General features: G+C 41.9%; 1 protein-coding gene across 1 annotated transcript in view; it reads right to left on the bottom strand.

Annotated features, from left to right (window-relative positions):
• Positions 1 to 12,157, bottom strand: part of LOC128265097 (teneurin-a) — a 246,366-nt gene that overhangs the window by 10,162 nt on the left and 224,047 nt on the right. The window contains 5 exon segments of the mRNA XM_053000913.1: positions 458 to 1,014; positions 4,338 to 5,722; positions 6,756 to 6,948; positions 7,493 to 7,660; positions 11,985 to 12,104. Coding sequence (XP_052856873.1) covers positions 458 to 1,014; positions 4,338 to 5,722; positions 6,756 to 6,948; positions 7,493 to 7,660; positions 11,985 to 12,104 — 2,423 coding nt within the window.

Here is a 12,157-nt window from a genome sequence, read left to right on the forward strand (position 1 = left end):
ATTTAGTTCTTAAATGTTGTTAAGCATCAATTCGATATTTTAAAAAAAATCTTCATTATAATCAAAAGAGTTTAACAAACATTTTTTCCAATTTTATAGTTTAATAAATTGGTCTTACCAAGAATTAGAATTTGATAATTTTAGTTGTTATCACAAAACATTCTTGTCAATTTTAAAAGTCTATAAATGCAAAATAGTAGGAACTAACCAAAAACGAGCTTTTGAATAATATATCTGATATTCTTAGTGTAAGAACAAGGTGTCTCGAATTGCAAACTTAGAGACTGTATATTCGAATTTTAATACATATTTAATATTGATTTTAGCAACCTTAGCGATAAGTTTGCAACTATTAAAACTACAAAATGCAGATGGACTCAAAGACGACGAATTTCCGATATTTTGGATAACTAACTAAATCACTTAGTTGTACGATAAGCCAAGATTCGTGACTCACCTTGATCGGCCACATTGATGACCCCGTCCTGGGCCACCGCGATGGCGGAAATGGCCTGGAATCGGGCGTTCGAGGAGAGCAGCGTCTCCGCGTTGCTGAGTGTGCCGTCGTCGTTCAAGGTGGCCGCCCCGCCGCCGATGCCCGCCGCCGTGGTCTTGGCGCCCAGCAGCACGGTGGTGGTCGTTGTGGGTCCCGTGGACATCAGTCCGCCGCTGCCCACGATGCTGGCCAGGGTGCCGCCGCCGTTGCCGTTGCCATTTCCGGAGCCGGAGTTCGAGCCGGATCCGGTGGAGAGAGCAATGCCGCCGGCACAGATGCAGGCACCACTGCCGTTCGCCCCACCGCCGGAGGAGGAGCCACCACCGCTCGAGGTGGCCGACGAACCGTTGCCATTTCCGCTTCCGTTTCCGCCCGACGGGGTGGTGGGCGTGGTGCCGCCATTCGGCCGCGTTGGGTTAACCGTTGTCGAATAGGCGCCGCCGCTGGCCCCGCCCACTCCCGCGGAGGCAGCGCTGCCATTGCCACCGCCTCCAATCGCACAGTCGCAGGTCTGGGATCTGGTAAAAAAAAAAAAGCAAAGAAAAAGCAAATTAGTTGTGCTTGGAAAATGTGGTAACTAAACACTCGGTTGTCCAAGTTTTAAATTTAAAAGAAAATCAATTGGCAGCCCTTATTTCACATGGAAAATGCCATAAAAACATTAAATCAAAGCTTTTATAAAAATAAAGCCCAAATACACATATAAATAATTAATAAATATATATTGAGAATAGTTGCATTATTAATACTTTATTTGTCTATTAATAATATTCATATTACAAAACTGTAAATATGAATCAAATAACCAAAACAAAAGCCAATAAGGAGAAAGAGTTTTGCAGTTTCTTCAAATATCACATAATACTAGACCAAGTTATTTGAGCCTTCCCATACATTTTAAATAGAAAGTTATAAATTCTTAAAGTATTTGACAGCAGATTATAACAATTAAGAAATATAAAATAGAATAGAATAGCCAGCTTTCTAAAGTACCTGTGCTATTACAAGCCGAATGAGTTGTTCTTTTCAACTTCTGGTAGGCTACAGATACGCCTTATTGTTACGAAGAGTCGGTCGAGAGCAATCACCCACCCACACTCTTCATTTCCGTATTTTTCCTATCTCCAGCCGCACCCTTTCTCCAGGCTTTCTCTTCAGGAATTCCTCCTTTTTTTACTTGGATGGCTGCTCGGGACGCATATTTATGATGACATTGTTTGTTCGATAAACAGTCTAAAGTAAAGCGAGCTCCGGGCGCCGCTTATCGCTGCCACGCCCACGCAACAGACACGGACACAGACCGCCACCCAACCACCTTTCCGCCGGCGCCCCTTAACCCCCGACTGCCGGTGAAACCTTAACCCTTAGCCCCTTTTGGCCGCCTCTCGAAAGATATAACTCTGCACAAAAGACGCCGGGGGAAGAAAAAAAGAGTGAAAAGTTGATTTATAGTTTCTGTCTGTGGCGCGACGGCCGCTAATTACTTTGCCACGTTTGCCGGCCACGCCCACTTGAATCAAACGCCCCCCCTCCCCATCCCCCTTTCGCCTATCTACCCTTTAACCCCCTGGCACCTGACGCCATTCACATGACCCCCTTCACACCCCATCATCGCCGATGTCCAGAGTTGTAGTAGTTGTCTAAATCAACTGCTACCCTGAATATTCAGTTGGGATAACGTTGCACAATATTCCCTAACCCCTTCAAAAACTGCAGAACATCCACGAGTTTTGGGGCATTTTTTTGGCACCACTCAACGAACCAAATTAATTGGTTTAGTGTAAATTTTGTGATGTAAATTTGGAAGGGAGTCATAAATGTTGATGTGAGTTTTATGCTGTATATTTTATGTTCTTCACTTAAATAATTTAGTTTTTTAAGTGCATTTACCACAATTAAGTTGGGAATTTACATTATTGACCATTTACCAACACTGAGTAAATTTAATATAAATATAACTTCATTACAACAAAATTAAAACAAAAAGAAAAGTTGCTGTTTCATCAACAAACATATTTAACCTCGTAAAATATCAATTTATACTCGAATTTCACTAACCCACACTGGCCAGCATTTACTACCGTACTAAGCGGAACTGAATATTTGCACTTAGCAACACAGAAAATCATAGCCCATTCTTAGCATGGCATAAAATTATTCCGTTTGCGTCAGGAATTTAAGTTCATTGACTGCTGTTTCCGTTTCCGTTTTCTACCCCTCTTTAATCAATGCATAAAATGCAAATGGCTTTAGTGCCTTTGGAGCACAAATGCACGCACAAACGTGTTTGCGTGTGTGTGTGTGTGTGTGTGTGTGTGTGTGTGTGCGTGTACTGGGGCCATGAAAAATCAGACAATGAAATTTCCCAATGTGAGAATTCCAATTAATTTCTGGTCACCGTTCTCGATGCCTTCAAAATGGGTTAATAAAGTCAAATAAAGTTAACATGGCTCCGAATGGAAAAACCGAAAAAGCAAAAAAGATAGGGGTAAACATACATACCTATATAGTATATGTGTATATATAGGATGGGAATACTCGAATACTCTGGGGGTATTGCCTAGTTGGCCTGACATTTATGGCCGTTTTGGTGCATTGGCAATTTTGTGCTGCTCTTGCTGAATTTTTATTATTTATGCCCCACTCTACGGTATCCTTTCTCTTTTCCGCTCGCCCGTCGTCCTGTGCGTTTTGTCGTCCCGTGTGTCGTTTCGGTAGACATTTTGAAAAATTGCCTGATATCGTTCGGCAATATGCAAATAGCCCGGAGCTCACTTAATTGGGTCAAGTATGCGCATAAACAAGTCCGAGTGGAGTGGAGTCAATCTGCCCCGCCCACCCTTTCGCCCTCCCCCCCCCCCCCCCCCCCCCTGTTTGCCCAATGATTTGCCCACGATTTCCCCACCCATTCGCCACCCTGTTCCTCCGTTCGGTTTTTGGCCAGCGGCCTGCTGACCAAATTCCCTGTTATGTTGACCCAGTTGCCAGTCAATATTTGAGGGCATAAAACAACTAAGAATGCAATAGTTCGGTTATTCCGACTACATATACGGGGGCTAACAGCTAACAGCCAACTGCTGGGAATTATTTATTTTCTATGCACTTTGATAACTCGCTGAAGTCCAAATGGGGCACCGCATTGGTATAACAGGCCCGCATTGACAGTGAAAAGGGTGCCCTTTGATTTATAACATCCTAACTAAGCTCCCTCAAACTGTATGAAATATTGCTTATTCAACTTTCGAACAACATTCATATTTTAGAATCAGCATAAAATCCAAGGCAAAAAAGAACTCATAATCCTTGTTAATGTTTAATAAACAATGCAAACAAAATTAATGGTAACGATTCATGTTTGTAAACAGTATGAATATTTGGGATAAAACAAATAAGTACTTAAATTCTTACTTAATTTAAATTTTATCTTTTTAATTTAACAAAGAATAAAGAACAAAGAATAATTTAAAAACAAAAACTTAAATTAAAATTCTGTAATTTAAATGTAATATAATTTGTGTAACCGTTACTATAGTCTGTGTAATTTAGTATTTCTTACTCGAAAAGTTCCAGAGAACTAATAGGTTGTTCTCTTAAACGGACAATCAATGAATAATTAAATAGAAGAAGGGAATTTTGTGAAACAAATAAATTACAATTTTCTAATTAAAATATAGTATAATTTTTGCAACCACACCAATAGTCAGTGTACTTAACTTAGTATTTCTTACTCTAACAGTTCCACAGAACTAAGAGCATGTTCTCTTAAACGGACAAACGGACAAAGTTACAGCTTATTTATAGAATATATATATAAATAGATATTCAAAAGCTGTCTACTCACCCTGTGCCCTCCTGCTTTCCGGCAAAGTATCGCATAGTTCCGGCCGTGTCCACCACGCGAATGGAATTGACCCTCCTCGAATCGCTGTCCGCAATGTAGAGATTGCCGAAGGGCGAGAAGGCCATGGCCAGAACGGTGCCCAGGACATTGTCCGTGCCCGTCTTGTTGACCCTGCCATCCTGCCCGCCGTTGCTGCAGTGCAGCGGTGTGCCGGCCACCACGCGGATCTTCATGTCCGAGGTGAGGCGCAGGACGAGGCGATCGTCGATGAAGTGCAGTGAGCCGTCCAAGGGACTCAGTGCCAGGCCGGTGGGCCATTGCAACTGCGCCTGATTGGCCATCAGGGTGCCGCTGCAGGGAGCCGGACTCCAGTGATTGTGGTGTCCGTGATGGCCAATTAGGGTGTGGATCACACCCTTGGGGTCCACGGCTCGGATGTTGGTGCCATCGGCTATGTACATGGTGCGATCGGCTGCGATGGCCAGTCCCTTGGGATGGGACAGTCGAGCCAGGAGGGCGGGTCCACCATCGCCGCAATTGCCCTCGTCGCCGGGAATGCAGCGCTGGCCACTGCCCACCACGGGATCACTGTTGATGCTCGGATCCTTCACCTTCTCGAGCCGCAGCAGCCGCAGGATCTGGTGCCTCTCCGGATCGGAGATGTACAGGTGTCCGTCGGCCGGCGAGACGGCCAGGTAATACTGATACGACACCTGCGTGGCACTCAGCTGAAGGATGGTGAACACCTTGCCGTCGGGCGTAATGCGACGCACCAGATTGAAGTCGCCTACATAGAGACTGCCGTCCGGTCCGGTGGCCAGGGCAATCGGAGTGAGCAGCTTGGCATCCTTGGCCACGCCGTTGCAGTAGTCGGGGCAGGTCAAAGGTCGCTGCAGGCCGGTGCCCATCACCACCTTAACCGTTCGCGGGTATTCCTTCATGTGCAGCGTACTGCCATCGCCCTTCTGCAGTATGCCCTCGTGGAAGTTGTAGTGGTGGTGGATGTCCAGACCCCATCCCCCGATGTCGGATATGTCCACGTCGTAGCCCTGCAACTTGGCCGTCTGGGCGATCCAAACGGGCGACTGGCAGGTGCTGTGCTGGTAGCCCACCGAAATCCGGGCCACGGTCACACCGTAAACCTTCTGGCGGTACACGTTGCGCTTGTTCCACGCAAACGTGTGCACCAAACTGGGGTCCGCCTCGTAGGTCTTCACATGCAGGGCGCCCTCGATCTCCACGCCCACATGCACGTGGGTCAGGGTGGGCGGAATGGTCTCAGCGGTCAGACGCATGCGCACGATGCTCAGGTAGCCACTGGCCTGCGAGGATTGGTAGGTCAGGTGGAGATCCGAGCCCGGGATCTGGATGGATTCTTGCACGATCTGTGGAGGGACAAACAAAACCACTGGGTTACGATTTTGGCAAGCGAATTTATAGCCTCTGTTATTTTGGTTTTGCCCTCTTTGCTGGTTAAGTTAGTGTTTATTTCGGAATGTTAGTTTAAAGTTAGTTAAAATGATTATTCTTTATTCAATAAATGCGTTGACTTAAAAGCACAAGTCATAGCAATATAATTTTAATTTTACCTAACCTTAAGTTAAGGTAAAATTAAGAATATTTGCTTCATGGTTTTAAAGGCCAACAAAACTTTAAATACTATTCAAAATATCTATAATTTTTATAGTTAGTTTAACTAGAACAACATAATATTTTAAATAGTCAAAATAATATATTTATTTATTTGGAGTATTTTGGAGTATTTAGAAAGGTTAAGTTCAATGAATATGATTGAACTAATGGCTTGTTAATCAACTGATATTTATTAAAATACATTGTTGTCTGATTTGTACAATTCTATTGTTTTCTGACCATGACCATATCATCTGCCATAGGTGACTGTTAACCCGGGACTGGAACTTTGACTGGACCTGGGAAAATGTCTATCAGCGGTAACTCTGGCAAAATGGGAGAGAGGATGGGGCAATAGGGAAAGAGGGGAAAGTGGGGAATGTAGGGGAAAAGACAGTGTCTACTGGTGACCGCAGCTGGACAGGTTCGAGTGCTGCAATTAAACGCATTACGAATCCAGCGAGGGCCAGACCTTCGAGAAGAGGTTTCTCGCTTCTCTGGCAGAATTAATGTCTACCTCACTGGCCCTTTTGGCCCAGCATCCTCCTCCTCCTTCTCCTCCTCCCACTCCACCGGGCAGATGCAAAGTTATAATGTCATTAAGGCAAACTTTAAATTAATTAAAACTGCGCTGCGTCCAGCAGCAGCTGCCAGGACTGCTAATTAGGAATGGCATTAGGGACCGGCGTTGGGGTGGATGAGTGCTAAATGAGAGACGTGGAGAAGGAGGAGGAGGCGGAGGCGGAGGACGAGGACGAGGACGTGGTGGTGGATCACACAACCCACCTGAGTTTCGGCAAAGATGACCCTCTTGCCGGGCATGGCGCCCACTCCATTTGGCATCCAGGTGCTGATCAGCTGAGGCCGCAGCTTCTCGTGATCGTGGTCCATGCACACCTTGCTGGCATCGTTGGCCTCGTCCGCCGTGTGATAGTGGATCGAGTTCAGGAACGTCAGGGCGGGATTCAGCGGAGCCACCCTGCAAAATGGCAAAATCACAAGGAAATGGTGTAAATAAAAAATTAATTTTATATGGAAAATATATTTAAAACGGTCCATAATAGTTTGTTAACTAAATTTGAATAGGAAGGATACAAGTAATTTAACTAAAATGATTTGATAAATACTTTTAGGCTAAAAAGAATTGTTTTAAAATACATATTGTGATAGCTGGCATAAGTTTTTGCAATATTAAAATGATGTTAATGTCACAAAACATTTTTAGTGCTTAGAAAGGCACAAGCCAAATCGCCTTAAAATATGCAGTAAAATATGTTGTAAATATATGTGCAATCGCTAAACAGCTAAACATTATATTTCATAAAACACTTTCAAACTTTAATGTATAAAGGTAAATGTTCTAAAAAATAGTTATTAGTCTTAAGAAGACCTTATGCAATGAAATTAAATTAAAGCACGCGTTTTAAAGACTTTTAAAATTCAAACCAGCTATGAGATTATGGTTGTGTGAAGATTAAACTCACTCCCTCATTTAATGAGGTGCGTAAGACTAAGAAACTTACTTGATATTCCGGCTGGTCGTCTCGTCGTCGTCGCTCAGCTGCATTTGCACGGGCGGAAGCACCACGATCCGGTTCCAGGGCACAAAGACGGTGCGGGTCAAAGGTCGGAAGGGAGAGCGCTGGAACTGCAAGGTCACCGCTCCGCCACCATTCACCAGCACATCGAACCTGTTAAGGGGGGTGGGTTGGGGTGGGGTAGGGGCAAAAAATATGAAATGGAATACGAAATTAGTACAAAAGTTGCTGGCAAACATGCAAATTAATATTTTAATGAACTTGAAGGGAATAGCGAATTTGCACCCCTCTGCTCTGTTCCTGCGACCTAACGCCAAGGTAGAGCCCCAGATAATACCTCAATTGTTTGTGGGAAATTGAAAAACTTTAGGTGCCGACTTGTTGGGTGGGTGGGAAGGTGGGGTACAGAAGGTATAGAGCATAAGTTAAGCCACCCCAACCAAACCCCCCCTTACTTCCCATGCGTTAGCCGCATTAAATATAATGATGGCGATTGCGAGCCGCCGCCATTATTACAAGAGAAAATTCGCATTGCAGCTACGGAAAAGTTGCACAAACTTCTGCCAAGAAGACGAAGATGTTGGAAAACAAAGGGCCACAACAACAACAACTAGGTGGGGGGAAAATAGAAAAGAAAATGCAGGAGTGGGAGCAGGAAAACGACGAGGTGGAGGTACAAAGCCAAGTCGCGCTGGAAACTCAAGAAATTGCGAAAACTTTTGCTTTTGAAATATTTAATTAATGCGATTTTTAATTGTGTTTTGTGCGTGCGACAGAGATAGCGCAGCGAACGAGATGGCCTGCATCTGGAAAATGTTTTCAATGCCCTGATCCTCGTATTTTTCCCAGCTCAATTGAAAGGACAGAACATTCAATTGAATTGTCTCGTTAACCAACAGCGACCAAAGCTGCCCATAAACATGTCCATAAACAAGGGCATGCATTTCATTAAAAATAAAGTGGTAACAATATAAACGGAGAAAACAAAAAAACTAAAATACAAGGGAATTTGTAAAATTTGTTGCAATTTTTGCTAATTTAATTTTACGGTTTTGCCACTATACTGCAAACTGCTTTTATGGCATACATAAAGAAGCTACACATATTCATTCACACACAGTCGGAGACAAAAAAATAGTCTAATTATTGCATTGAAAAAATTTTTTAATATATTTAAGTTAATTGACGATTTTAACTAGTCTGAAGATCAAATCAAATATTCAAATTATGAAATTTAAAAAATGCTTATATAAATAATACTTTTTAATATTATTTTCCCCTTTTGAGTTCTAGAAATTCTGAATTTATTTACCTATTGTCATTGCCCAATTTTAGTGTGTCTCAATTTATAAGTTTTGAAAATCAATGTAGAGTACTTTAATTTTTCAAAGACATATTTTTTTGACTACAGCTGTGCCAGGCTACAGTCCGCTATGGCATTGCATTCATTCATTTGTAATTGAATTGGATTTTATGAGCATGACCAGAGCGGAAAGCCAGGGAAATGCGAGGAGTGGCGAGTGGTTCAGTGGGTGTTTTCTGGGTGGTTTTGGTTGGTCTTCGGGTGGTTCAGTGGGTGTAAGGCATTTGGCGGAGGCGAAAACCCAAACACATCTACCCCACACACACATGGAGACATACGTTTCGCATACTCTAATAATACTTATGCAATAAAAAATGCCAACAATAATCCCCTGCAGCACAATATAATGTCTTTTATTACCTTTATTACTATGACAACAACAACCAACAATGCATGTTAGCAAGCCACAGTCACAGCAAAAAAAAAAATACGAATATATATGAAAAGGAGCGGGATAAGAAAAAAAATTAAGCAGGACAACAAATGGCCAAAAGAGCAACAAGAAAAGTCGGTCCTAAGGAAAATAGAAAATGCGAGTGTGTGTGGGGTAGCTAATAAAAGCATGGAATTGAAATAAACATTATAAATACAAAACCATAAAATCCTGCAACAGACCCAAGGAACCAGCCACATACAACAATCTGAGGCCAAAAGTATCCTCCATACACATATGTATGCGGAAAATAGGGGGCAGGGAACCCGCTAACAACACACTGTTGCTTATTGGGCCGCATAACATGGCACAGCAGCAACATTAGCAACAGCAACATAAACCAAAATGAATTCAAAAAAATAACTCCCATTTAAGTACACAGAAAAACAAATTTTTGGTAGAATATTAAAGAGTGAAATTTGAAGGAAATTTGTTCGTGTGTTCTATATTTGGTATAATACTTTACTTTTTGAAAGGACAATCAAACAATTAGTGATGCTAAATAAAAAATTTAACAATCTATGTAAAAACTATCGAAAGTAGATATGCTTCATATCAGAAAAAGTTTTGAATTTCAAGTTCATTATTTAAAATTTATAAGCAAATAAAAAAAATGTTTTTTTTTTCAACCTCAATATATAAAAGATTTTAATTTTAGGAAAATAAAATATATAATAAAAACCTTCTTGAATACAAACTTGTCTCTGTGTGGCTTTAGAAAACCAATTTTAGCCCAAAGCGGATCAATAAAGGTTGGGGAAAGCCAGTAAAATGTGAGTGAAATAGTGTCACTAAATTGCTGGCCAGCAGTGTATATAAGAAGCCAAAAATAATGCGAGCATAAACAGGAATTATTGCGAGCTAACACACACAGTGCACAAGTGGCAGGAGCAGCAGAAGTAGCAGCAGTAGCAGCAGTAGCTGCAGGAATAAGGAGGCCAGCAGAGACATAAAAAATAACAAGGACACACAGGGAGCGGAACAAGTTTAAAGTCCCTCAAAAAGAAAGAAAGAAAGGGGGGCCAAAATAAATAACAGCAAAGTTGTCATAATAAAAATACATAAATAAGGAGTGAGGAATTTATGCCAGAACCTTTTTGCCGGAAAGTAGTTGCAGCGACATATTCGAAACGGCAGCAACATGCAACATATCGCTTACTTGGCCATTGGCCTAATGAGAAATTATGGCCACACAGTCAGCTAAGAGGTAAAGGGTAATAGGAAAAAGGAAAAAGGTAAAAATCTCCTGGCCCACATAGGTATGCTATGCTCTGTACACCTTTCTATTTGTCTAGGCTAATGTGCGACTGTATGTGCGAGATTGAAATAAACAAAGCTAGTGTGTGTGTGTGTGTGTGTGTGTGTGTGTGGAAAGTAAACACAAATAATCATCAGACAGTCGGAGTTTTGTCTGTCTGCTGCACAGATTTTGTTTGTATTCCTCCGCTTGGCCATAATAAAATCATGCAGAGTCGGGTGCGAAATGTTTATTTAAATTGGCCAACACACTCACACACACACACACACACACACATGGGTGGAAAAGAAAATGGCAAAACAACAAGGACAGCAAACAATGTTGCTGATGGCAGCAAACGGAAATCCTTTTAACAGAAGGAAAAACAACTGCAAAAATATTTATATTAGATATATTGGATTGCCGGGCGGTTGTCTCTTTTCCGCTCCGCATTTTCCATCCTTTTAGAAAATATTCTGTCCTTGCATTTTTGATGGGCTCAATTAGAGCAAAAGTTCTCTCGGCATTTGTGCGCTTAAAAAGCAATCCGAATGAAATGTCAAATAATTGAAACTAATGTCCCTTCTATTCCCCGCCCACCACCACCATCATCACCACCATCCGAGGAGCCACTCCTGTGGCTTCTGGCCAATTGTGGCCTGTCTGCTCTAATTATGCTAACCACTTGTGTAAACTTGAGGACAGGACAGCCCCAAGAAGTTGGCGGCACATCAAAGCGAAAGATTTAATTAAAAATTTGATAACTTGCCCTCGCCGGCGCATCTCAACCTTCCGTTCTTTTTTTTTCTCTTCTATTTTTTTCTCATTCTGGGTCTTCATTTTTTGGCTGCGTGCACAGTGCTTCTGGCCATCGGCGGATTTCATCAGCAGAATTTAATCAACGAAAAAAGTTATCCCCCTCGATGAAGGAACTCATCCATACGTAAGTAATTTGCATTCGTTGAATGTAGTGTGCACACACGAGTACAGAAGAGCATCGAAAGAGCCAACAGATTCAAGGCCAAAGTGTATAATATAAAATGTAGAAGAGCTTCTTGTTTATTTACTATCTTTACGGAATATTTTGTTTCGAGAAATCGGTGTAACTTACAAAATTAAATGAAAGCAATAACAGCATGGGCAATGACATTAAACAAATTTGTTTATTGGTAATGCCCATGCTTTGAAGGAGAATTTAATTTGAAATCAATTTATAGTAAATATTAAAAAAATATTTGTAGGCTGTTAACAAAATGGTATGATTTGATGCCAGCCCAATTTCACAAATGGTTTTATTATGGCATAAAATGTTTACAGTATCACTTTTTATCTTTCAAATAAATTTAATTTAATTTAATTTCTTTATCAAATCAATATTTGTGTCCACTTTTGATGCTTTGCTGTTTGTAAATTGAAAGATATAAGATATAAGAGTACTACTCACCATCCTCCTTGACGAGTTAGGGTGAACCCAAATCGGGAATCACGATCCACGGAAACCCGGATGCCGACGATGCCCAGACCTTGGGGTGTGATCACCTGACCTCGCATCACCGATACGCGACTATTGGGGGTTTCCAATCCAAAGTTTCCACGTTGAAGTTTGATGGGGGTTTT

This window comes from Drosophila gunungcola, unplaced genomic scaffold (assembly GCF_025200985.1).
Source record: "Drosophila gunungcola strain Sukarami unplaced genomic scaffold, Dgunungcola_SK_2 000093F, whole genome shotgun sequence".
NCBI classification, from domain to species: Eukaryota; Metazoa; Arthropoda; class Insecta; order Diptera; family Drosophilidae; genus Drosophila; species Drosophila gunungcola.